The sequence below is a fragment of the Rhinatrema bivittatum genome, chromosome 1, assembly GCF_901001135.1.
Source record: "Rhinatrema bivittatum chromosome 1, aRhiBiv1.1, whole genome shotgun sequence".
Lineage (NCBI taxonomy): Eukaryota > Metazoa > Chordata > Amphibia > Gymnophiona > Rhinatrematidae > Rhinatrema > Rhinatrema bivittatum.
This window is the reverse complement of record NC_042615.1, coordinates 282,074,376-282,101,660: the sequence shown is the minus strand read 5'-3', so window position 1 is coordinate 282,101,660 and position 27,285 is coordinate 282,074,376. Positions and strand designations below refer to the sequence as shown.

The following is a 27,285-nucleotide window of genomic DNA, read 5'->3' as shown; positions in this document are numbered from 1 at the left end:
AAATAGAATATTTATTTGTAATGTGTATAAAATATGATAGAAATAAATGATATGCAAGTAGTACATTATTTCTCTTAATTTGTAATTGCTGATGAAGAACAAATGACTTTAAAGCATTTGTCCTAGGATTCTTTCCATGTATTGTTCTTTATGTATAGCAGCTGCCTCTCATAATTTGGTTTTTTATTAGCTAGTTCAGTTTTACAGCTGATGACGTCCAAAGTGAATGCTCAATAGATATAGTCAATAGTGACTGCTTTTCTGGAGGAACAAAAGAAAAAGTAAAAGCAAACAAGGAAACCTGGTTACATGGCGGTAGGATTAATATTTTACTGAAATAATACTCTGGCAATTTGATTTTCTTTTCTTTTGAACTATTGCAAAATATGATTGGTATTTTAAGCTACTTTAGCTTTGGTAAATAAGTCCTTGAAGACAACGGAGCAAATCTGATCTATAAACCACAGAAAAACATAGAAAGCTGGCACTCCCCTGAAGTGCGGGTATAAAGACTGGGCCATGGAAAGCAGGAATGACAGGGGGAGGTGAAGAGGCAGGCAAAGGAAAAAGAAGCAAAAGAATGTACAGGAAGGAAAAGAAGAGGAAATGAGAGGATGGCACTATGCAGAGATTGCTTTACCTTGGCTAGGAATGAGCTTAAAACCCTATAAACTGATCAAATGGAAAGAAATCTATGAGAAATGCTGGACAAAAAAATTGTACGAACAGGGCAACAAGCTGGGCTCCTTGTTAGAGCTGTCAAGCAGTGGAAGTCGGGTACTATCCTCGGTGCTCGAAAAGGATAGTAAAGGTGGAGCACATCACCTTCCTTTGGACATTGAAAATCCTCTTGAAATAATTTTACAATCTCTTTACATGCAACCAGGAAAGGTGTCCCAATGATCAGACTGAAGAATGTTTAGAGTCCGTAACTCTTCCTAAACTGTTGTCCGATGCCCGAGAGCCTCTGAAGTCCCTGAGAGATTTCTTAGGCTATTAAAACTTAAGCTTCAGGGAAGAGTCCTGCTACTGATGGGTTTCAAATAGATTTATATGAATGCTTGCAATTGGAATATGTCCCTCTTTTGCATGAAGTATTTTTTGAGAGAGTCATCACTCTCCCCTGGTATTTTTTAGTTGCTTTAATTACATTCATTTATAAGATAGGAAAGGATTGCATTTAGAACTATTTTACTTATCAATGCTGATGAAAAAATATTTCCTAAGATTCTTTATTTCAGGCTTGATCAGATTAGGCTCTGTTAATTGACAAGGATCAAATTGGATTTATTAAAGATAGGCATTCAGTTAATAGAATGAGGAGATTATTTAATATTATACATTTGGCAAACGCCCCCTCACACACACACACAGATTCCCTAGTCTGTTTCTCTCTCTGGATGCAGAAAAAGCCTTTCATAGAATTTCTAGGAACTATGCGCCGAATTTTAAAAAGGTTTCGTGCGGCAGGGCCTATTTTAAAAAGGCCTGGCGATGCCCGTAAAGCCCCGCGCATGCAAGTTATGAAATCAGGTGTACACGCCCGCATATGTACCCCCACGCGCAACCTTTTAAAATCTACCCCTATATGTTTGCTGTGTTCAAACATTTGTGTTCAAGAATTTATAGGGTAGATCCTTGTTCTCTTCTCAAATCCTAGGGCGCACGGGTTATTGCGAATGGTTGTCACTCTGATGGGAAATGGACAAGGATATCCCCTGTCTCCTTTGTTATTTGATTTAATACTGGAACCTCTTGCACAAAAACATTAGTCAGCTGATATTTTAGGTTTACAATTTGGCAGTTCATATGAAAAACTAGAATATATAAATCTATACCAGCTTTACTTCACCTTCTAAAAATGTAAAATCATATATCGGTTTATTTAATTAATCACACCAAATCTATAGCTATGGGTCTTGGACCAAGATTTGAGCTTTCCAATAGTTTTAGGGGATTTCCTGTGACAAGTTCCTTTATTATTGAAATCAGACCTCACCAGATGGACACCCCTTCTTATATAATTCTTAGGGAGGGTGTAATTGGTGAAGATCATGGTGTTGCCTTGTCTTCTTTACTCGTTTCAAAATCTACTGTGTAACATACCCTTTGGGAATTTTGCTTCTCTTAAGAGGGCTATTATTTCTTTTATATGGAAGAGCATCCTTGTCTGAAACTATTTACACTTTAGCTGCCAGAAAATTGTGGCGGTCTGGATATTGCTGACTTAATTGTAGTATATTTATTTATTTATTTATTTAAAAACTTTTCTATACCGTCGCTAAGTTATATACCATCGCAACGGTTTACAAATAGGCACATAGACTTAAAGTAAGTAAATGTAGGATATCGTACATTCTAACAGGTGCCAATAAAGTTCGGTTACAATTTCATAAATAAAATCTTTATTTGAGTGATGTTGGTCAAGTCCAGGTATATTATTGAGTTACTATCGCTTTGAAATATTACTTCTTAAATGTAGGATTGAGTAAATTCATTCTCATCTACATTACCCTGTACTTTCATTCTCTATTCTCATTTCTGTGAGATTGGTGACGATCAGGGGGGCAGTGGTTAAATGGCGATTCTTTGTTCTACCCTTGACAGGATTTGGAGGAATTGCAGACTCAGGGGCACAGTTTGGCTTCATTATTGGATTATCCATCAGGATCAGTGATACGTACCAGGATTCAAATTTTATCCCAAACTCTTACGATTTGGTCAATTACTAACCAATTGTCTTACGAATGAGATGAGTGGTTTTTTCCTCTTCCCCCTCTAGGGAGTGGGTGGAGTGATGGCTGAAATGTACAGGATTTGATTAGAATCTCATCTCAAACTCATTTTTTATTTTTCCTGTTTGGTAGGGATGTATTTTGAAATAGAGGGGGCATTCATGAGTTGAGGAGGAAAAATATGGCCTTGAAAGAATCTTTTTAAAAAGATTTCCAGGCAAAATTATTTCACAACGTTATTATTTACCTGATGAGACTCACGAGACTGACTAATAATTACTAAATGGAACTTTCCCTGAATCTGGATGTGGGTGATTGGCACTCTATTTGGTGTTCTATTTAAAAGTTAGCTGAGTGTGATAAAAACAAAAAATTAGGGATTAAGTTTCAGAACTTTGCAGATTACCGTAAAGTCCACAGGCACTTTTCCCCAAGGACTTTGCAACTAATACTCAAATTGAAAATTGCCTAGAGGAAAAAAGTGCCCAGAGAGATCTGTACCTCCTTTTTCTCTGGATACTTTTTCCCTGAAAAACAAAGCACATAGTTTTGAAAATGCAAAATTATGCTAATTTTTGCCTCCCTCAAACTAATCCCTCCTCTGATCCCACATATTTTTCCTGTGGGTAAAAGTGCAAGCGTTGTTGATCCTTGTGCATGCTTTTCCCTGCATTCAGTGTGGACAATTTTCTGACAGCTTTTTTTATCTGGGTAAATAGTCAATTACAGAGATAAATAGCTTTTGAAGCTTGCCCTCTAAAAGAATTATGTAGGACCACATTACATATATGCAGGCAGGAGTTGTTCTACTTTGGTGTGAAAATACTCGGTGTTTATTGGTTGAGAATCTGATTTCTTTTTGTATAAAATAAAATCTTGTGTTGTTCCAGATGGGATTATACTGCCTGTCAGTTCTCCTGATATCTGCAGTCATTCAATCATCAGCCTTTGATACCTGGCCCCAGAATCGTAAGTGACTTTTGTGGTCTTTTAAACCTCATCCCTGGTGTTCTAACACCGTGATCCAGCGTTCTGTATTTGCTTCTCTATCAGCTCTTTTGCATTTTCTCCTGTTTTATTTATGGTCTTTCTGAATATTGTTATAGTATTTTTTTTTTATCTGTAGTCTGTGCTATAAAGTGTTGTTTTCTTGTTGTTATTAATTAATGTTATTGTTATGCCACTCCATTTTTTTGGTGTTCAGTATTTTTCCATCTATATTTGTTCTATCAATTTTCCTGTGTTCATGGCTTTCTCTCTGTTTATAGGTATTCAGGGTTTTCCATTTATCTAGCTATCACATGTATCTATTTTGCAGCTCTGTGTTCTGTATTTGTGTCTGTCTTACCTACATTATGTAAAACAGCCGGTGTTTTATTTTCTTCAGTTCAAATAGTAAACGAAGCATTAGAAGTGATCCTGAAATGTGAAACCGAGCAGAAAAATGTAATCTGGAAACAAAACCATGTTAATTTAAAGTCTTCTGACTTTAAAGTGCAAAATCCATTAACCATCGTGGTGGAGGACCAACCGGATACTGGAAACTATTCCTGCTGGTCGCAAGAGAATAAGCTCCTCAACTTCACCTACGTGGTTATTGATGCTACTAAACGTGAGTTTCCTTGACGACAGGTTCATCATTTGCATTCTTGTCTCAGAATTTATATTTGGTAATAATAATAATAATAATAATCCCTAGGGTGTGAGCATACTTTGGTGGGATGCATTAACCCTTATCAATATCCTTGGCTCCCTTCGTAGGATTCTGTCTCGTTCTTCCAAAGCACAAGCTTTTCAGTCTGTTTTGGGGTTAATACACAACCTCAGTAAGCAGGCATTGCTTCTGCTTACTGAGGAGCATTCAGTCCCCAGCACATAGCTGCAAAAATAGAGAGAAAGGGCATATAGATATCTTATAAATGCTACAGTAAAGCATGAAGAATGCTTGATGGTAAGGTCTTGGACTAGACTTTTGTATTGCTGGACAAATGATGGCAATTGAACACATTTGCACTGGCAGAGCACAAAGTACAGGAGCCATGTTGTTAAATCACTGGTGAAAAAATCCATATTACGCAGATACAAAAACACAAGGAGAAATGAGGGAGGAGATAAGGTACAGGCTAAGGCTCCAGCCTTTGTGACTTTTGCTATTGCTTGAGTTCAATGCTAGGATGGCCATGAGAGAATGGATATTAAATACCATTATTCTGTAAGCTGAGTCGCTGCAGAATGCTATAGCTGGCAAATGAGTGTTTTGATAACTTGTCATCTGCTTATATGCCAACAACAGAAATTTACAGAGAAGGAACGCTTCATGCTGCGAAAAAATTCCCTCTCTGCACCCATGAAAAGAACTCCAGAGTCCTACCATTAATATTGTTTGTGGTTTGAAGTATTGCAGGTATGGGACTAGACAAAGTGGGTCGGCTTTATCATCTGCCATTATAGTCTATGGGCTCAAGTCACTCCTGACAACGTAGGCCTCCAGGATGGGAAAAGTGGATAAATATCAGGTTTTTGCTGTTGTAAAAAAAGGGCTATTTATTCTCTATTTTATCTGTTTTCAAGGCAAGGAAACATATATTTGGATAGTGCAGGAGGTGGAACCTGCCTAAACTCTCCATTATTGAACTCTGCTCAGCGTCCACTTCTATATGTGGCTTTTCTTCACCTGTCTGAGGGCCTCTACCTCAGACAGATTTACTTAATACTCCAACTCAAAGCAGGAGTAAGTTTGTCCAGCCTCCCATTTGCCTGTGAATTTCCAACTTTTTCCTATGCCTGAAAAAATGAATTGTCTTTTTTTTTTTTTTTTCCTCACAAGGAAAATCACGGGAACAGGCTCGTGACATACTATTTCCTTTTACTCGAAATGGCATAGGCAGTCCCTACCTACTGTCCAAGCACCTCGACGTCTCTCTCCGGCCTCCTCCCCTTCCGTACTATTTCTCACAATCACTCTCACAAGCGTGCATTATTGGGCCTGCCCCGTGCACATACACTCATAGTCATGTTTCGTGCACACAGCACTAAACCTAGGAGAAAAAAAGCACCAGGGACATCAAGTGCAAAACAAAAAGAATGTTGATTCATTGAATGCAAAACCAAAATAAAGGGTTCCCCCCTCCATCTTCCTGGAAAGCAGGTGGGAAACAGGGTGGCGGGTTCTAGAGTCCTTCAGTGGGGTGAGGGTTCCCTCACTACTCCTGGGGGGCTTTCTTCTCCTCCAGCTCCTAGAGGCAGAGCATTGGAATATCTGCGCATGGTTGAAAGGGGGATAAAAAAAAGGAGATTCACTCCAGACCAAAAGAATTAGCAGGTGAAAAGTAGGAAAGAAGGCAGCACACACAGCCACACCTCCAACAGGGAGGCCTCTCTTCCCTTCCAGTGCAAGCCCAGGGAATACCTGCCCACGTCCACCGGTGCCATGCTTGGTCTGCAGAAGTGACGCTACCCTGGGACTGCAGAAACAGCGGGTACCTGTCCACTGCATGGAACAGGGGACTGCACGTGCATGCACAGGCACAACGGAGAGGGTTAACAGGAGGGAGCAGGCAGGCACTGTGCTAAAGCTGGACCAAATGAGACACAGACAGGACCAGAGAATGCAGCAAACTCCACACCACATGCCAGACAGATACAGACACCATTAAAAGGCACTTGAAAATGCACCTGTCAAACTCCATGACTGCTGAGGAGTAGCCTAGAGGTTAGAGAAGTGGGCTATAAACAAGGGAAATCAGGGTTCAAATCCCAGAGCTGCGCCTTGTGACCTTAGACAAGTCACTTTACCCTCTATCGTCTCAGGTACAAACATAGGGCCAGATTCATGAAGGCTTTTCTCCCATTTTGTGTCTAAGGGAACAACCCTTAGTGAATCAGGTACTTAGATTGTGAGCCCTCTGGCAAGTGGGAAATACCCACAGCCCTGAACGTAATCTGCTTGGAAGTGCCAAAAAAGCTGAATGTAAATCAAATAAAAAATAATTGGAATACATGTGAAGGAGAATACTCGCAGAACGAATCTCCTCTACTTGCCACAGGTGGTCCTCCAGACCTTCACACCCTTCAGGGTCCTCTATAACCCACTATTACTCTATCTAGCCCATGCTACATCGGCCTTCTGGCAAGCAGGAGGGAGGGAGGAAGCCCCATTCCAACCTCAGACTAGGAATAGCTGTCTCGCAGCGTCTGGGACCAGGGCTGGACTGAGACACGTTGGTGCCCAGGGCAGGAGAGTAATTTGGCAGCCCACCCAAAGCAAAAGGAAACAGAGGGAGCTGCTCAAAGTCACATTAAGTAGCAGAAGCAGGAATTGAAATCATGTCTCCTGATTCCCCATCCAATATTCTAATCACTGGAAAATTACCACCCATGTTTCAGAGACATTTATATCTGGGTTATATTTTATTTAGAATGAGATAAAAACAAATATCGTTTGATTTTAAGAGGTGTATCAAATGCTATAATACAGTTTCCCATTATGTCTGCATTCTTGATTTCTCCAGAAATGTCACAAACCATGCCATCCTTGTGAAGCTGATATGTTACAAACTTAACATCTGTAATCCCAGACACAAAAATAATACAACATGTACAATCTGAATACTTAAAATCCCTCCCCCTCAAAAAACGTTATTATTCCTTCTTTAGATAGGGACTACAACAGATCAGGATTTTAAACCATTGTTTTAACAGAGTAGGGCAGTGTGGTAGAGAAAGAAAGAGACACCTTGCCCATCCCAGCCACCTCATCTCATCCTCCCCAATTCCCAAGCCCATCCCAAGCCACCTCATCTCATCCTCCCCAATTCCCAAGCCCATCCCAAGTCACCTCATCTCATCCTCCTCAATTCCCAAGCCCATCCCAAGTCACCTCATCTCATCCCCCCAATTCCCAAGCTCATCTCATCCCCTCCCCCAATTCCCAAGCCCATCCCAAGTCACCTCATCTCATCCTCCCCAATTCCCAAGCCCATCCCAAGTCACCTCATCACATCCCCCCAATTCCCAACCCCATCCCAAGTCACCTTACTCATCAACCCAACCCCATTCCCATATGCTTCAAACTCACTGCCTTAGCTATTACCAAAATATGAGTCCCAAAGGTCACATTTTCCTTACAGATACTTTTAAAAAGAAAAATGACTCAAAATACAGCACATTTTTATGTGCGGTAGAGGGTGTGCTGTTTTGAGTGATTTGATAAAAAAAATCTTTAAAAAATGTGACCTTTGGAACATATATATTTTTCTTACATAAGATACATTAATGGTTTACAACGTTGAGGAGAGGGGAAGATATTCATAGGTGCATACCCTCCGCCTCTCCCCACAGCAAGGGGGGTCACACTTCAGAGGCTGCAGAACACTAACTCAGCGCAGTCCCTGGAAAACCAGGCACAGATTTGTTCTGAGGGGGAGCAGACTGTCTAAGAGGCCTAAGGCATCCCAAAACCCAAATACAATCCACACATACAAAAAAAACCTGGCGTTCCAAACAAGAAAGAAAAATGTATTGAAGACTCCAAGTTTTAAGTCTAAAAGAAAGGTCAGGAAAAATCAGCAAATAGTCCACAAATCCACAAATGAAATCTCAGCTTCTCAGACAGTTCCAAAAAAAGTTTCAAGAAAGGTTACTCGCGTCTTCTTAAGCTGCTTAAGATCTCTACAATGAGAATATTTCTCCCACGCTCCCATTAAAACCTCTCTTTGGTTCAAGTCTCAATAGGAAAAAACATCTTCACTTTCGCACACAACTCTTGTTGCAGGTTTCCCAAGCAAATGGTGTCCATGTTGCATAAGGAATCCTTATCTTCCCAGCTTAGCCCTTCCCAAAGTGAGCTTCCAAGGCTCAACCCAGGGGATCAGTACATCTTACACAAACAAGGCCTGAGCTCCTCAAGGCTCCTTGGTAAAACTCCCCCTAATGCCTCATTTTGAGCCATTTTATATAGTACCTCTAAAATCCGTCCCCTGAGGGAAGGTCCCTCCTGTTTGTCTCTCCTTAGATCACACCTCCCTGGACTTTTCTCCATGTCAAAACATATATTTATTTATTTAATTTATTTATATTCCACTTTTTTGCACTTCAAAGTGGATTACATTCAGGTAATGTAGGCATTTCCCTGTTCCCAGAGGGCCTGTTCCCAGAGGGCCTGATTCATGCACGGGAGAATTAAAAATCTCTGGCGTGCACCAATACCAGCAGATATGTGTACAGCTGGGCCGCACGCGCGCTGAGCACATTTTCAGAGCAGCCTGGCCACGAGGGTATCTCCCGGTCTGCGGGGAAGTGCCGGGTGTCTGAAAAGGGGCGGGGGTGGGGTCTGGGCAGGGCCGGCCAGGGCAGCATCTGTAGGCAGTGAAGCGCATGCAGGCAGCCAGCTGGCATATGGAACTTACTTCTGCTCCTTAGAGCAGATAAGTTCAAAAACAAAAAAATGTAGCGGAGCTAGGGTGGGTTTAGGGGAAAAGGGAGGAGAGGGGACAAGGGAGGAAGGATAGGTAGGGGGTTAGGAAAGTTCCCTCCCAGTCTGGTCCTTTTATGGAGCAGACTGGGAGGGAACTGGGCAAAGGCCTGATCGCATCACCGTGCAATGTATTAAAAAAGACTCCCTCTTGTGTGCGTGAGTCAGTATTGGGTGCGCATGTGCGGCCAGGTAGCCAATTTTATAACATGCGCACGGTGACGTGCGCATGTTATAAAATCGGCATGGCCGTGTGTGTTTGCCAGGAACCGCACGCACATGGATGCCCATGCACCGCATTGAACGTTTACCCGTAAGGCTTTTCTGCCATTCGGTGTCTATGGGAAAATAACTTGATGAGTCAGGCCCTAAGTTTGTGCCTGGGGCAATGGAGGGTAAAGTGAATTGTCCAAGGTCATAAGGAGCATGCATGCAATAATGAAGCCTGATAGGTGTCATAGGTGAAACATGGGGAAATCACAGATACAAACAGATCTTTTTCTCACTACAGTGCCACACAAAAATAATGGCCTACTGTAAATTGCATATCCCTTTATTTATGTTTTTATTTATTTGACAATTTTGCTATACCGTCGTTATAAGTTTCCCTTAAATAAAAAAGTATTTGAGATGCTCTTTGAGTACATGTTGTACTATGAGATCGCTGCAATAAGGTGCACCAGCCTAGCGCGCAGCTTAATGAGTGGTTGGACGCACGACCATAACCCCTATGCAATAATGGGATCAGCGCATCCAAAATGCACGTCCAAATAAAGGCGTAGCTAATAGCGCTCATCACATGTAAATGCCATGTAGGTGAGGCAATTAGCTATTTCCCCACAATGCAAAAAAAATCCCACTGCTCCCCAGGCACCCTTTTTATTTATGGCTGCCCTGGAACAGGCATAAAGTCTTCCCGCACATCAAAGGCTCAACTTAAAAACAAAAAAACCTGTTTTTCTGTGGTTCCTCCTACCTAGTATCATCGCAATACTAAATAGGAAGAACCACAGAAAGCAGCAACATGCAAAAAAAGGTCTTGACGTAAAACAATTTTGGGGTGCACAATATGCACCCATAATATAAACACTCTAGGCTGGGTATATTGTGCAAGCATATTGTGCCGGTAAAATAGCTGCTGCAGGAAAAACGGACACTCGTAAATTGAGAGTCCATTTTCCTAACCCACGCACAGACACATCTCCTGGGCGTCCTATGCTATGGATGCACTAGAGACGCACAATTTATCCCCAGGGCATCCGTTTTAGAGTGGCAGCTCATTTACATATTGCATCAGGTGCCCAGGAGAGGTGGATGTGTGCGCATTAAAAAAAACAAAACACACACCCAGTTTGGATGCACTTTTTTTACACACACTTTATTGCATCATTCTGCTTGTTTCTACTTTCTACCACTTTTCTAGCAGACTGTTCCAACAAAACCAAACTACCCATGGTTCATTCCACAACTGATGCAGCAGAGACAAGAACTGTGATGGGGGGAGGGGGGCCAGGGGACTATACAGCCAGTGAATTTGTATGATGGGAATTCATATTATAATGTCTGGACATTTGTTGTATTGATTGGGATTGGGATCCCAGATTTTGTGGCCAAGATACCGTGCATTGATTCTGCATGCAGTCCTTCTTACTGATGGTGATGATTCTTTATGTTTGAAGTGGCTTATCTTCCAGTGCTTCTAATAAAATTGTTGCTCTATCCCTTTAGGTGAAACTTCAGGGATCCATTGTCATACAAACACATATGTGAATAGCACATTACACTGCACCTGGAACATTCACAGGCAGTTATCTGCCCTACCACTTGTTAGAGCTAAAGTGAAAAGAAAGTGAGTACCTTGATTGCTTATTACATATGAGCATAAGAAGTGCCGGGCTGAGTTAGACCAAAGGTCCATCAAGCCCAGCATCCTGTCTCTTACAGTGGCCAGTTCAGATCTCAAGTATCTGGCACACCTCAAAGAGTAGATCCATTTCTTGTTGCTCACTCCCAGGGGTAAGCAGTAGCTTTCCCCAAGTCTACCTGGCTCATAATGGTTGATGGATTTTTCCTCCAGGAACTGGTCCACCCCTTTAAAACCTCGCTATGCTAAATGCCTTGACCACATCTAGGATTGCCAATTGTTTCCATGTCATAAGGAACAGGCCAATCCATTCTTGATTTAATCCTATGCATACAGGGACTTGTAGTTCTGATTTTCTTGGGTAAATGTATTTATTATTTATTTATAAACATTTGATATTCTTTCTTTTCCTAAAATAGTCTCAAGGTAGATTACACAAGGAACATTAGTCTAAAGTAGGTTAATCAACATTACAGCTGCAATAGAATTAGAATTCACTCGGAACAAAGAATCAAAGATAGGGAACTTGAACAAATAAAGATAAGTGAAGTAGATTGTGATTAATTCTGGGTTGTAGCAGTGCAAGCAGTTCTGAAGGTAAGGCAGAGTTGTGAGTAATCATCTAGGTACTGGTAGTGCTTATAGTAGATAACATCTATTTGGAGGGTGGAGAGCAAGAGTAAAGAGACAGATCCAAGAATAAAGAAGTATTAACAATGAGGCAGGCATCTAGTATAGATGAAGCAAGAATCCTGACCCTAGTAGTGTCTAAAGTAGTAGTGTCTTTGGTCTTTGACCAAAGGTTCTGGTAATCAAGTCATATAATGGAGGGAGTCTGCCGAGAAATCTAAGGAAAGGTCTGGCCGAGATGACAAGTGTTAACTTTTTTCTGGAAAGTGAGATAACATGACTCAGGATGTAGGGGTAGCAGTTCCTTGTTCGAAATATTTGGGGCATAGTAGCTGCCATCTGAAAGCCCTGAGACTTGTACAAGTTAATCTGGCAGAAGTCAAAGGAGAGGAAGAAAGAAAGGCCATTTGGGACTATCTGAGTTTTCTTATGGAGATATAGGAGAAAAGTATTTGGGAGAGATGTTTAGGGGCTTGTTTATTCAATCACTTACAGACAAAGCAAAGAGTTTTGAATATTATTCTGCTTTTAACTGGGAGCCAGTGCAGCTGCTATATGACTGGCCTTATATGATCGGTTGTCTTGGCCCTCATCAAAATTCTAGCACCTGTGTTCTGTAAAAGTTGGAGGTGTTTAAGATTGTATTGTCAAAAAATATGTATGAATTGTCAGCAGACGCCGAGCCCGGCGTCTGCTGTAAAGGATGACATTGAGACTTTGTGTCCGGTTTCAAAGAAATCACACATCAAGAGTTTCGTGACTCCTGAAGAAGCAGCCGGTAGGCTGCGAAACACGGCTGCTGTCGAGTCGGCACCTCATATATTGTTTGAATACAAGAGTGTACACTGTCAAGTATATGAGTAGAACGGACCAGAGTGTGTGAGTTTTGAAATACTTGCTGTTCCATCCTGCTAGAGATGATTGTTTGAACCCTAAACATCGTGGGATTTTTTAAGTACGGGATTTTTGAAGTACTAATACACTGTGATTTTGTTTGAAAGAAGTTTGAAAGAACTTTGAGAGCACACCTTATAGTGTGATTTGAAAACACACACAGGCTGCAAATGATAGATAAGACCGGACGGCTCAATGTGAATACACTGAGCACGTTGACAAAGGCTTGCTGATGCAGTCCTGTTCTTAAAAATTCTTTAAAATTTATTTTCTTTGTGAGCACACGGTGTTGACAATTCATACATATTTTTTGGCGATACCTTTTGTGTATATTGGTCAGTTTCGACAGGTTCGCGAGTAATTGCTCTTTGTGTTGCTGCTAAGATTTTATTGTAACATACTATTGAGTACAGAATTACAATAGTCAATTTGGTTTGTGATTTATCACTTATATTATGGCAACAAAGTTGTATTTATCAAAGTAGTTGCATAGTTGCCGATCTGGTTCAAATTCAAATGTGTATTTTTATCATGAGGTTTTGGTCTAGTCAAACCTCAAGACTTTGCACTGAGTTCTTGGGGTGTAAGGGGTGTAGAGAGCATAGAGGATGACTCTGATGGCTTAGCCAGAGGATTTCTGATTTGAAGGGGTTTAATTTTAGTTTGTGGTTGTTAAGCCTTTGGACTACTGCTGTAAGACAATCGTTGAGATTAACAATGCAATAGGCTTGGTCTGATTCAATCTTGATGCAGCGTTGGATGCCATCCACACATAAGTGGCATTTAATGGAACAATCTGAACTACAAGTCCTTGCATGCCATAGGCTAAAACCAGGACTTGATTATTTTATTCCTTATGACATCGAGCCAGATGGCAACCTTAACCATATCCTCTGACAGCAGATACCTCAGCTTGATTGTGCATTGAGTGAAAAAAGATATGTTTTCCAATTTGTTTTAAATCTTATCTCTGTTCATTTCATGGAGTATTCCCTAGGCTTAGTAGTATTTGAAAGCACAAGTAACTGTCCCCTATTTACCTATTCCCCCCATTCATGATTTTATAAACTTCTTTCATATCTCTCTTTAGTCATCTCTAAGCTGAAGAACCCTAACCTGCTTAGCTTTTCTTCATAAGGGAAACTTTATTCTATGGTATTCATGACCTGTGTCATCTTGTCTGACCAGGACAAAAAAAGATAAAGCCAGCGATGTGATGGAGAAAGATCTCAACAACCACTTGTTAAATTCTTTAATTAAAGAGAGTATACCACCAGGTAGAGCAGAGATGGCAAAAACCCCTTAGTAAGAAATTGGTGGTGACCAGACCCAGTTACAAGAAATTAGAAGCATATCACTGGTCAAAACCCTTGCATTTTGAACATAGGAATGTTATTTGATGCCAAAGTGCAGCATACATGAACTTTGCAGAAACAGTAGTGCTGTCATACTGTAATGTGAAGGTGCATGGCTATGACATAATAAACTTAATGTAAAAAATAGCATAGAAAAGATCCCTATATCATGTCATAGAGACACTGGGTTGAAGCTAATTCTTGGGCTGTCAAATCACTCATCTAGCAGCCTTTTGCCTGTATAATAAATGTTGGCAGGGAATAGTAAGGAATTCCCCCTTGTATTCTCCATTAACAAGGTAGAAACTAGACACTTGTATCAGTACTTTAGCAGGGCTTCTCAAACCTGTTCTGGGGACCCCACAGGCAGTTGAGTTTTCAGGATATACACAATGAATAAGCATGAGATAAATGTGCATATACAGAGTCTCCATAATAGGCATAATAAATATATATGAGACATTCTCAATGAATATGCATGAGATAAATTTGAATATATTGAGTCTCCGTGATATGTAAATGTATGACATGTATATTAATTGTGGATACCCTGAAAACGTGTCTGGCTGCAGGGGCCCTAGGATAGGTTAGGGAAGCCCTGATTTACAGGGAACAAAGGATCCCTGTGAGGATAATGTCCTTACACATGTCAAACCTTAACTATAGTTCTTTTTTCATTCAGTGGCTTCAAGGACTTCGACTGGGTCTATGTAAAAGCTAGAAAAAATCAAAGTAAAGTGACCTTTGATCTCCCAAACATAAAGTTTTGCCCTTTTGAGGATGATTACCAAAATCTGACGGTGACATTAGAGGCTTTGAGCCCTCACATTTATGTCTCTGACTACAAGTCCATGCTTTTCCGAGAGATTGGTAGGTATTCTTTCTTTGTCCCTTTCTCAATGATTTTCCAGAGATTAGCAGTAATACTTCATTTGCTGCGTCAACCAAGGCTTAGAAGCATGCAAAACTGTGGGGATATGACATGCCACACAGATTCTCCCAAACTGTTGTGTGTTAACTGGGCTTTTTTTCAGGGGGTACTTGCCAGTGCTGAGGCCTGGCATTTTTTTCTTCTACCTGCTTGATTTGCTCTGTGGCCCTTTAAAAAAAAGCCATGCATCTTGCTTATGAGTACCAGCACCTTTTTTCCAGAAAGATAGCATTGTGTGTCAGGAAAATAGTGAGTGGGAGATATGAATGTAACAAAGTGAGTAAATGAAGCTAAACAACATTGGATAAAAGATGAGACTACAAGACTTGTTATGTGTATAAAGAGGTATTTGTTGCAGGTATCAACAGTATGTATGGTAGGATTGCCAACCACCTGTAAAGTTATGGGTTGCCTATTATAAAATCTAGGCTCAAGAACCTCTCCCTAAGTTCCATAATTTAGGATAGGTTGCCTGTAAATCTTGTCACCTGGCAATTCCTCCCAGCCTGCAATGAAAGTACAAGCCATAACTCATCCACATGGCTCTTCTGGTTCCCTTTGATGTCATTGGAGCCAGAAGTGACATGTGGGACCTGCACTCTTCAGTTTAAAAGGGATTATGAGCACTGGAGAAGAATGACCTACTGGTAGAGGAAAGAAGATAGGTAAACTCAAAGGTTCAGAGGGGGACCCTCCCACACAGTGTCTGCTAGCTAATCTGCCTGGAAAAAAATGTTTTACTATAAGTCCTACAGGTAAGTACAAAAACGTGGGTTGTCAGTAAAGTCTGTCAGGCAACCCTGGTGAGTGGGATGAGAAAGAAGGGATATTTCATCTAGGAGACAGAAGAGCAAGAGGGAACATCATCAGTATATGGAAATGTTTCATTTTTATGGCTATGATTTATTATAATCAAATTATAGATCAATAAAACCAAATATAAATTATGAGTAAAAGACAAAATGGTAACAGTGCCTTTCCTTATGAAAAAAATGACAGAGGCTGGTGGCACTTTATAGATTATTGAGGTACAATCTTTCAAGGACAAAAGTCCACTTCGTCAGATGAGCCTTGTCCTCGAAAGTACATGCCTCAATAAATTGCCACCAGCCTCTTTTGTCTTTTTGCTGTTACTAACATGGCTATCACACTGGAAGTTCTCATTCCCTAACCAACTCATCCCAAAAGTATGGGAGAACATAAGAAGTACCACGCTGGGTCAGACCAAGGTCCATCAAGACCAGCATCCTGTCTTTGACAGTGGCCAATCTGGGTCACAAGTACCTGGCAGATCCTCCAATAATTGATCTATTTCTTGTGTCTCACTCCCAGGGACAAGTGCTGGCTTTCCCAAGTTTACCTGGCTAATAAATATTTATGGACTTTGAAGGGCAAAAGAAGACCCTAGAGGAAAGATGAGATACGGGAAATATGACAGACATTTAAATATCTCCAAGGTTTACATACGTAGGAGGTGGGCCTTTTTCATAAGAAAGGATGCTCTAAAATGAGGGGTTATAGGATGAGAGTGAAAGAATTTAGAATCAAGAGTAATCTATGGAAATATTTCTTCATGGAGAGTGGATGCATGGAACAGTCTTCTAGTGGAAGTGGTGGAGACAAGAACAATATCTGAATTCAAGAAAGCATGGGATAAACACAGAGAATCTCTGAGGGAGTTGTAGGAACTGTAAAGCTGAATTAGTTGGTGTGGATGGATAGACTAGATAGTCCATAAGGTCTTTTTCTGCCATTGTATTTCTCTGTTTCTAAGACCATATGCTATCAAGGAGCATAAGGAACTGGTGAATCATTTCTGTTTTTCAACTCTTGAGTCAAAGCATTCTGAGAGTTTCTGAATATCTATGGACCTGATTTATTAAGGCTTTCCTCTCATTCTGGGTCTATGGAAGAAATGATGAAGCCTGTGCTAAAGGGGGCGGGGGGGTGAAGGAGGGGGTGAGCGGGCGATAGCCTGCAGCCGATCGCACCACGGTGGTGTGATTTCGCCTGCCATGGTGCGACCAACTGCAGGCTATCATGGGCATAGCGCCATCATAAAAGGTGGTGCTATTCCCCGTGCTACTGCCGGCGATAATGTTTGAAACATTATCGCCGGCGGTGGTGCCACCGCCGACTCCTCCCCTCCCCCTAATTTTAATGTTACCACTGCGATAAATCCTTAGAAAATAACCCCCTCAGTTAGCAGCAAAAAGGTTTTTGTTGACCTCAGTTCTCAGCCACTTTATCGTATTTAGCTCTTTCCCTTTATGCCAGTGGCAGGGATCCTCTTCTCTCCATACTTAATTTCTTTCCGAGTGAAAGATGCCACTCTCCCTTTGATTTGGTCACTGAGTCCCAGATACCAAGGGCCATCAGCTCCAGTAGAACAAAAATAGTCTTTGAACCAAAAGGGGAGGGGGGGGGGGGGGGAAATCAAGCAAGACTGTAAGGGTAAAATAAAACTTCCTTGCCTCAAACAGAGGATATAGTCCAGAAACAGTTAATTCAAAGTTAAAACTCCTCTGCATCAGGTCTCTGTCAGAACTATCCTCTGAAAGAGAGACAGCGCACTGCAGATCTTCTGTATCCCAAATCCAGCCTTGAACACAGGGACGCCCCAATCCACTGCAACAAGGGGGACCGGCTCTCACAGGGAATTCTCCAAAAATGGATTAAAAGATTCAAAGCAAGCAAATGTTCTGGTCAACGGAAGACTGATCTCAACAGGGAAAATTCCTTACTCCTTTCCCATAATAAGGAGACAAAATGAAGACAGGAGACAGAGAGTTCCTACCTCTAGAAAGAGTAACTAAAAATCTACAACTAGTCTGAGGAAAAGCTGAACTAAAATTCCACAAGGATAAATGGTGCTATGGGATGATAAACAGCCAGATCACACCATCTACAGTTCCCACATTTGGGAGCAAAACACAAACCTCTCTTTACTGATTTTTACACGGATCCTCTCCAGTCAAAACGATATATCCTTTTTTAGTGAGAGAAACTAAAGGTTCCTACACAATATGTAAATATGAATAAGAGAAATAATAAATTACCTTAATAAGATGGAAAAACAATTCGAAAGTGCCTTCAGCATTTGCTTTGATACCAGACCATATGATCTCTCAAGTTCAGTCCTTTCCATAATTCAAATGAAAATGCTGGGGACCATATTTTTTGCTTTACCATTTGCTTCAGGGAGGAGGTTGAGGCCCACTTTAGCACAATCTCCAACATGTGATGTGCCCTGGTGTTGTGATACTGCTCTTACATGGCTGCTTTTGCAAAAGCACCATTTCCCCTTGTGATGCATTGCCTTTGGTTCTCTCTTGCATGTTCTGAAATATTTGTCTCCCATTGTGCTTCTCTGTGTAGATGTTAGTAAACAGAATGCAAATGTCGGTTTCCAAAGTTGTATTTGTATATGTATATGCTTCAGGCAGTTGCCTGTTCATTGGGTGCATGTGTGTGGCTCATATCCATGAATATCATGTTAGTTCTTTGCTGCCCATGCAAGGCAAAAAAATATACTTGGTGCAATCATGATTTTGTTGTTTGTTTTTAATTTTTGCTCTGCAGTTAAGCCTGACCGTCCTCAGAATGTGGCAATCCAGGAGCAAGGAGAGCTCCGTTATATCACATGGGAATACCCATCTTCATGGGCAAGGCCTCACTCCTTCTTTCCCCTGCTGTTCGAGATTGAGGAGGATTTCCAAGGGCATTTCCTAAACAATCCCAAGGTAAATGAATTATTCATCTCTGCTTCTTGGGGTCAGCTTCACTAGTCTTCTGTTCTGCTGTAGTTTCCACTCGATTTGCAATCCTTTTATATCTGTTGTCTCTCTCAGTTTTATCTTTCCTGCTTTTCTCATCATCTTTTTCCTCCTTCTCTTTCTCACACAGAAAACACTCATTAACCAACTCAGGAATCTCTCGTTGCTGAACTCCTGGGGCTGGAAATGCTGCTGAAGTGGCACTCTTAGCTCTTGGAGAAAGTGAGATCCAGATAGAACAACTAATAGTCATCTAAAGAGTTAGAGATCTCGCCACATTCCATAACTAACATTTTTAAGAACATAAGAATTGACATGCTGGGTCAGATCATGGTCCATCGAGGCCAGTATCCTTTCATCGACAGTGTCCAATCCAGGTCTTTCATTAAAAAAAATTACAGAACTGTAGAACAGAGAGAGGGAGGGGCATCATTTAGCCAGGAAGTGAGTAGCTGTGACACCATCATCAAAAGAACAACATAGACACCAACAGGTTTTTTTTCCTAGTAGTCATAAAAGCATTATGCTTTTCTTGTTTGTTTTTTCAAAGCTAAACATTCAGGAGTAGCATAAGGACAAGTTACATAGAAACATTGATCTATGATGGTAAGAAACAGACCATAGGGCCCATCTAGTTTTCCAATACATCCAATTTATCTAGCCCTTACAACTCCCATCACTCCCTCAGGGATCCCCTGTATTTATCCCCTGTTTTCTTGAATTTAGATATCATTTTCATCTCCACCATCTCCAGTGGGAGATTTTTTCATGCATCGACTACTCTCTCTGTAAAGAAATATTTCCTAACATTACTCCTGAGTCTACCCTCTTTCACCCTCATCCTATGATCCCTTGTTCTAGAAAAAGGCAAGCCGCCTTGCATAGAGACATTTTAATACCTCTAAGGTTTCTATCATATCTCCCTTATCTTGCCTTTCCTCCAGGGTATACATGTTTAAATCTTTGTCTACCCCCAAAAGCTTTAGAACGAAGAGCACTGATCATTTTAGCAGTCAACCTCTGAACTGACTCCATCCTGTTTATATCCTTTTGAAGGTGCAGTCTCCAGAATTGTACACAGTATTTCAAGTGAGGTTTCACCAGGGACCTATACAGGGGCAATATCACCTCCATTTTTCTGCTGACCATTCCTCTCCTTATGCAACCAAGTATCTTTCCAGCTTTTGCCATCACTTTATCTACCTGTTTAGCTACTTTAAGATCATCAGATATAAATATCCCACTCTTCTTTTGTGCTTAGAAGAATTTCACCTCCAATACTGTTCCTCTCCCTTGGGTTTTTACATCTTAAATGCATTATTCTGCATTTTTTTAGCATTAAATCTTAATTGCCAATTTCTAGACAATTCCTCAAGCTTCACTAGATCCTTTCTCATGTTTTCCACACCTTTCTGGCTGCCTACCCTGTTGCAGATTTTGGTATTATCAGCAAAAAGACAAACATTTCCTGAAAATCCTCCTATGTTGCTCACGAAAATGTTGAAAAGCACTGGTCCTATTCTGATCCCTGAGGCACACCACTAACACACCTCTCCTCTGAATAAACTCCATTTATCACTACCCTTTGTCACTTCCCATTCAGCCATTTTGTAACCCAGTCAGTCACTCTAGGTTCCATACCAATGGGCATTCAATTTATTTATAAGTCTTCTGTGCAGAACTGTATCAAAGGCCATACTGAAATCCAAGTATACTACATCTAGCACTCTCCCTCGTTCTAATTCTCTTGTCACCCAATCAAAGAAATTGATCAGATTTTCAGACAAGATTTGCCTCTAGTAAAATCATTCAGCTTCAGATCATGCAATTCATTGGATTCTTGAAACTGCAGTATCCTCTGTCCATTCTGTTCAGTTAGTAGTTATAGCAGTAATAGTCCATGACTTCCAGTTAGTAGTAATAGTGTGTTACCATAAATAAGGTTAATTTGCTCGTTCAAGGCATGCTACTTTCTACCACAGGCCTCTGTTCCAAGAAAAAGCTCATCATACTGTGAAACATTCCTTTCTCATATGATAGAAAGAATTACATTGCATTTATATACTCTGCTTTATTTCAGAAATTCATGATAGATGAAGGAAAGACCAAGTTAGAAGTGAGCCATAACCTGAAATATTTCCGGCTGCGTTGCAGAGACTTGTTCATCAACTCTAGTTGGAGCGAATGGACGGAATGGACGCATGCATAAGGAAGCCATTCCGATTAAGGTGAGAGTTCCTTATCAAGGTGGTCCATCAGATAGCATAATGAACCTAGGTGTAAACTGCTCTCTCACTGAAAATGGTGGGAACAGATCCTATATAGATGGAGTTAGCTCTCTTTTGCTGTCCTGCTTGGAGAACCATCGCCGAACAACCTTAGCTGCTCTCGATCTCCAGACTAGCACCTTGTAAAAAGTCCAGACATACAGCCACAGGTTTGCAATACTTCGTTTACAGCAAAACAAACACTGATGTTTAGTATCTGGTTAGGAGCGAGTTCACTTTTAGAGGGGGTGTTTAGGTGTGTCAGCGGGGCAGTTCTATGGAGTATGGTGGTGTCTTGCACTTTGGCTGGTGGGAGAGTGGACCAATTTTCTTCCTGGTGCTCGGGTAGTAGTCTACACTGCAACAAGTGGGTCAGCCTGATTTGTTTTATTTTCCCACTCAGCTAAGTGCAAAAGTCATTTGAGCGAAGCTATGTTTGCAGATTCAAACAGAAAGTCAGTCACTTATGTCTGTGTTTTCACATTAGTGAAAATACCATTCACATGAGGCAAGGTGGAGAAGGAAGAGAAAGAAGAACAGGGAGCACAGATTATTGTCTGACGACCCAGAGGTGAAGATTACTACAAACATGATAACATTAGTGCCTCTTATACCATCACCACCACCATCATCATCATCATCGTTATCAAGAGAAAAATATCTCTCATGAATAATTGTGTTGTTCCTCCAAATCTGTGTGTGTTTAACATGAGTTCCGCTGTGTGCATTTGCCAGATCTAACATAGACACAGGGAGAAGTTGTGTCCCAGACTGTTTCAGAAGAAAAGTGTTGCAGGGATTACAGCTGAAGTGAGCTGTAAAGGACTCTGATGAGGAAGAATATATTTTTATTCTCTCCTTTTAAAAGATCTAAAGGAGGAAAAACATGAAAATGTGGAGGTGTTTGAACAGTGCTTTGTATCGAAGATGTCACAATAACCAAACACAGTGAGGCAGCAAGTAGAGGTGGTTGTGGAAGCTGAACAGCAAACTGATGGGAAGTACAGCCAGAGCAGGTAGTAGAGCAGCAGGCAGAGGTAGTAGGGAAGGTAGGACAGCATTAAATTAGATTCAAGGGCGTAGGCAGCATGTATGCATGGGAAACTAGAGAGAGGAGCTGCAACAGACACAACTCAGTCTGCAGTTGTGCTTCCAATACTTGGGACTCAGCTGAAGGTAGACCGAGAGTGCACAGGTCGGGGAAACAAAGAGAGCGCAGCAGTTAGGGAAGGAAGAAGGAAAAGAATGCTGGGGTCATCCCCAGGATGTGGGGGTGAAAGGGGTAGTGAGGAGGGAGAGAGGCTGTGGATTAGTGATGGGGGAGAGAGTAGAAGAGAGAAAGCTGACAGGCATTCTTTTTCTTCTCCCCACCATCAACAGCAATCTCAGCACGACCACAACTCAAAACTTCCTAGATAATGTGGTACATAAAGTGATTAAAGCAAAAGAGAAAACATTTACAAAACAATGAAAATAGTAAGATAAAATTACAGGGCAGACGAGGACAATTTCCTGGTTCTGATCCTGGCCCATAATGTTCCTGCTCAGATCAAGATTCTGGCCTGATGGCAGAATACACATTTTGCAGCTATAGCTACTGTTTTTCTTGCTTTCCTCAGAATAGAGCAGAGTCATTCCTCTCTAATCCAGTCCCACTTCTGTTTCTTCCCCCTTTCACAGGCAGCCTGCAGAGAACAGGAGTGGAGGGACAGTTCTCTATTTCCCAGCTATTTCCATGGACACCTCCTCCCTGTGTCCAGGTCCCATGGTCACAGGTCAGCAGCTCTCAGCCTCTGCTGCAGTGGCAGTGCCAAAGCAGAGATTGAGAGCTTGCAAACTGCCGCCTCCCATTCTCTGCCCCTCTCTTCCCCACCCCAGCTCCTGCTCTTGCTCAGCTGGAGTTCAAAGGGCCTCATTTTCTCCAGCCCTAAACCCTAGCTTCTTTATTGGCATACAGCACACATTCGGGCCAATACAGTACAGTGCGCTCCAATGAAGCACACTATTAACCCTCCATTGGACGCGTGTTTTCGATGCGCTAGCGTTACCCCTTATTCAGTAAGGGGCTGAAAACACGCGTCCAACCCCCCTCGAACCTAATAGCGCCCGCAACATGCAAATGCATGTCGATGGCCCTATTAGGTATTCCCGCGCAATTCAGAAAGTAAAATGTGCAGCCAAGCCGCACATTTTACTTTCAGAAATTAGCGCCTACCCAAAGATAGGCGCTAATTTCTTCAGGCACCGGGAAAGTGCTCAGAAAAGCAGTTAAAACTGCTTTTCTGTGCACCCTCTGACTTAATATGGCGATATTAAGTCGGAGGTCCCGAAAGGTTAAAAAAGTAAAAAAAAAAAAAAATAATAATAATAATTTTGAAGTCGGCCCGCGGATCGAAAACCGGACGCTCAATTTTGCCAGCATCCGGTTCCCAAACCCGTGACTGTCAGCGGGCTCGAGAACCGACACCGGCAAAATTGAGCTGATAGCCGCCGCTCCGGTCCAAAAGGAGGCGCTAGGGATGCGCTAGTGTCCCTAGTGCCTCCTTTTACCTGTTTTTACTGCCGAGCCTAATTTGAATAGAGAATCGTGCGCACAGGAGAGCGAGCATTCGCCTGCTCTTCCACAGAGTTTACTGTATCGGCCCGATTGTGTTTAAGCTGGTGGTGCTTTGTACCAAAGTTCACTAAATACCCTACGCCTATAATTAAGTTGATAAGAGGGCAGTTAACTTATTATAGTGGGTTAGCTAGAACTTGAAGATCCAACACGTTTTGAGCAGCAGGAAAGTGAAAATGCCAGGTCCAGCAGGCTGGGAAAAGGCACAACAAATCCAGTGTCCAGAAAATCCTGGATTTTACAATATTTTTTATTTGCCATTAGAAGAGGCTGGTCAGAGATCATCAGTTCTGTACTCTTCAAAAAGTGAAACAGTTGTAGGTAGGCAGATGTCTCACACCTGCAGACAAAGCCCTTTGGAGCCATCTGAAGTACTACCCTCCTATAACTGTTGTGTGCCACAAGAATTCTAGTGCTATTGTTAAACCTGTTTGCAGAGTCCAGGTGCAAAAAAGGCATTCCTGACTTGTTTCTTTTCTGATGCAGTCACTGTTTTGGCAGTCACTTCCTCTTCTTCCACATCCTCCTCTCAATTTTTTTTTTGCATGCCAGTTTCAATAAGCAGTTGAATGCAATCTCTCAGCCCATAGTTCCAGCGCCACAACTCTGTGTAATGTGTGCTCAGGTACACTCTGATCTCTGCGCTGCCATGTTGAGTTAAGAATAATATGTCTTTGAGACAAGGCAGGGGGCCCTGACGCACCACTTGCGAGTGGAACACCACAGTGAATACATGGAGATAGTGCTTGAGTCAAAAGAGAGAGAGAGAGAGAGAGGGATATGACTGCTCTGCTGCAGTATTTCCCAAACTTCTGCTGGAGGCACAGCTAACCAGTCGGGTTTTCTGGGTCCCCAATGTATGCAAATCTATCTCATGCACATTCATTGTGGCAGTCCTGAAAACCTGACTGGGTAGGTGTGCCTCCTGGAGAGGGTTGGGAAACACTAGTGGAACTACCAATGAGCCTTTGTTTTTCGTTAGCCACCAACAGTGCCTGCCCTGGCGTAAACCACAGACACCATCCCCAAACAGTCACCGGTGAGCAGAGGCAGCGGGCTCACGTCCTCCAACTACCCCAGCAATATCAGAAGTAAAATTCCATCCCTTGCACACAGACTCTCTGCTGTCATGCAGTCTCACTCTCGCATGACTTAGTAGCGGTGCCCAAAGGTTTATAAATACTCCTGGCACAGTGTGCCAGTAAAATTGGCACTAGAAAGAAAGTGAGGAAATAAAGCAAAGCAGCTTTGCACCATGGGCCCATTTCAATCCTTCCGCAACCCATGTCCTTAGAGAAAAACTGCCTGAAAAATAATAATAGAAAACAACTGTGTACATGCAGTTTCATGTACTTTTTGTTTTTGAGGCAAAAAACTTTGCAGAGCTCAACAGTGGAGGTCAATCCTGAGCAGCACAGGGAGCGAGAAGTTAGCTAAGTACAGTTGCCTGGCTAACTTTAGCTGGGATATTCAGTGGGACTTAACTGGGTAACTTTACCTGGCTAACTTTAGTACAGCGTTTGCAATGACCAGACCCACTTGAGTAAGTTTAGTTGCGCAACACTCAATGTCAGCCCTAATGGACTAAACTTAAGCCTTGCCCTCGGGACCCCCCCTCCCCCCCAGCTCCTCCTCCTTTTGTCCAGGTACAATTTAAGCTGTGCGATGACTTACCCAGCTAAAGCTTCTCCATTCAGTGACCCAGAAAATTGAAAACTCAGGGTTTGTCTGGCTAAGTCCTGAACCTAGCTGGACAAATCCCTTGGAATATTGATCTCCGTGTGCTTCATTAGTTTTTTTTTCAGCCTTGATTTGATAGAACAGAGAGGCTTACAAGGTCATTCTAAATGTAGATGTGTTGTGTAGAAGCTCCATTGCAAACTATCTGGGCGTGTGATACAGGTCAAATTATCTAACCTGTCTGAGAGATGATAATCATCCAATTCCACTTTTCAGAAGTGACGATATCTAGTCATTGAGAAACACAATTAATTTTCCTTTAGATTAGCAGAAAGTGAAGTGCTTTTTTTGTGTGGGGATCATCCACCTTTGATCCCCTCCACCCGGGCTGCTGCAGGAATCCTCCCTGACCCTAAGGCTGCCACCTCTGAGGTACACCTTTCAGCACTGCTCGTTGGCCAACCGAGGCCACCACTTAGTGGCAGCCGCTGTCCCCAGGCCTGAGGGCAGTGCATCTGTGGTTGGGGATTGAAGGATCCCCTACGTGCATTGCAGTTTGAGATGAACAAGTTGCTTTTTTAAAATTCTGTTTTATGCCTGGTGGTGAAACTTAATTTGAGAACTGTGCCCCAAGTGTCATTTTCTTCCACAGACAATCATCATCACAAGAAGCCAGTTGTGCTATAGATTGTAAAGAGGAGAGGATAGAAACCTAACTAGGAGCAGAGTAGGAATAAGTATTTCTGGAGCATTTAGTCCAACACATATTCATAAAAGAGAAATGCACGTGAATACAGAACCAGTGCCTCGTGATAGCTGTAATCAACATTTTCTGCAAAAGAGGCAGGTCAGTGAGGGCTACAGGAGAGCTGAGATGTGAGAACAGGACTAGATCACCAGCTTCTCGTCAAATGTGAGGGTCCTCGGAAACTTGAGGCTCTTGGCTGACTTCCCGGTAGTTAATTCAGTTGGAGTGAGGCCTATGGAGAAGTAAGACTACATTCTTGGGTCGCAGAGGTGAGCAGCGCATTGTCATATGGCCTTGAGTATAGATTCTGTGGTTTAAAAATAAAAACAAGACAGAAATTGTCTTTAATCCCTTTTCTGTTTCTATCATGTATTTACATTGTTTTTATTACATTTGGTTTTCAGAAAGATGGCTATATAATGAACAAACAAACAAACAAAAAAAAACCTACGGGAATTAATTCATCATGGAAGCTAATGTGGAACAATTTCAGTCCTTGCACCCTTCACAAAACTCAGTAGCTCTCATGGAACATAGGAAGCTTCCTTTCATGACCATGATTTATATTTCTATTTACCAAGCTGATTTTTTAAATGTATTTTTAGTGTTATAACTGCAGTGTTTTTAGTCTCAGCCCACCTCACGTTAGTGCATGAGAGGATCATCTCCATTGCAGGTCCCAGTTTCTGGAACACGATGCCTGCTGATTTGAGACTTGAAGCAGAGTTCAAAAAATTTAAAAAAGCCTTAAAGACCTGGCTTTTTGAACAAGCCTATGTAGACAACCTTGAGAAAGGCTAATAACATCTAGAATCGAAAGACTGGTGTAATCTTTCACGTTTTGTATTTTATTTTTAAGGTTCTTGTTTTCCTACTGAATGCGTGTTGTAAAAATTCCGATGTATACTGTGGGCCAGATTTTAAAAGGGTTACGTGCATAAGGTATGCGCGTAACCCTTTTAAACCCCCCCCCTGCGCGCGCCGAGCCCATTTTGCATAGGCTCGGCGGCGCGCGCAAGTCCCAGGGCTTGCAAAAAGGGGCGGTCGGGGGCGTGGCCAGGGGCGGCGCGGTTTTGGATCAGGGGCGTGTTCAGGGGCATGTGGGCGGTTCGGGGGCATGGCCGAGTGCCCTGACACAGCGGCCTGTGTCGGGGCCTGCCGCGCTGGCACGCGTAAGTTACTATCCCCGGAGGCAGTAGTAACTTTTCAGATAAAGGTAGGGGGGGTCTAGATAGGGCCGGGGGGTGGGTTAGGTAGGGGAAGGTGCCGGGGGGGGGGGGGGGGGGGGGTGTGGAAGGAAAGTTCTCTCCGAGACC

The 27,285-nt window shown here is 42.1% G+C and overlaps 1 protein-coding gene across 1 annotated transcript; it reads left to right on the top strand.

Annotated features, from left to right (window-relative positions):
* The first annotated feature begins 651 nt into the window (after positions 1-651).
* Positions 652-26,946, top strand: LOC115094633 (interleukin-12 subunit beta-like). Its single transcript, XM_029607890.1, has 8 exons — positions 652-777; positions 3,626-3,704; positions 4,123-4,347; positions 10,936-11,056; positions 14,633-14,820; positions 18,464-18,624; positions 20,738-20,885; positions 26,374-26,946. The coding sequence occupies exons 1-7, from the start codon at positions 652-654 to the stop codon at positions 20,864-20,866; spliced, it is 1,029 nt and encodes a 342-aa protein (XP_029463750.1). The 3' UTR covers positions 20,867-20,885; positions 26,374-26,946.
* Positions 26,947-27,285: the final 339 nt, after the last annotated feature.

Coding starts and splice junctions, on each gene's coding strand:
- LOC115094633 (XM_029607890.1), top strand. CDS start 652: ATGAGCTTAAAACCCTATAAACTGATCAAATGGAAAGAAATCTATGAG. Junction 778..3,625: donor TGTCAAGCAGTGGAAGTCGG/GTACTATCCTCG, acceptor GTGTTGTTCCAG/ATGGGATTATACTGCCTGTC. Junction 18,625..20,737: donor ATTTCCTAAACAATCCCAAG/GTAAATGAATTA, acceptor GCTTTATTTCAG/AAATTCATGATAGATGAAGG.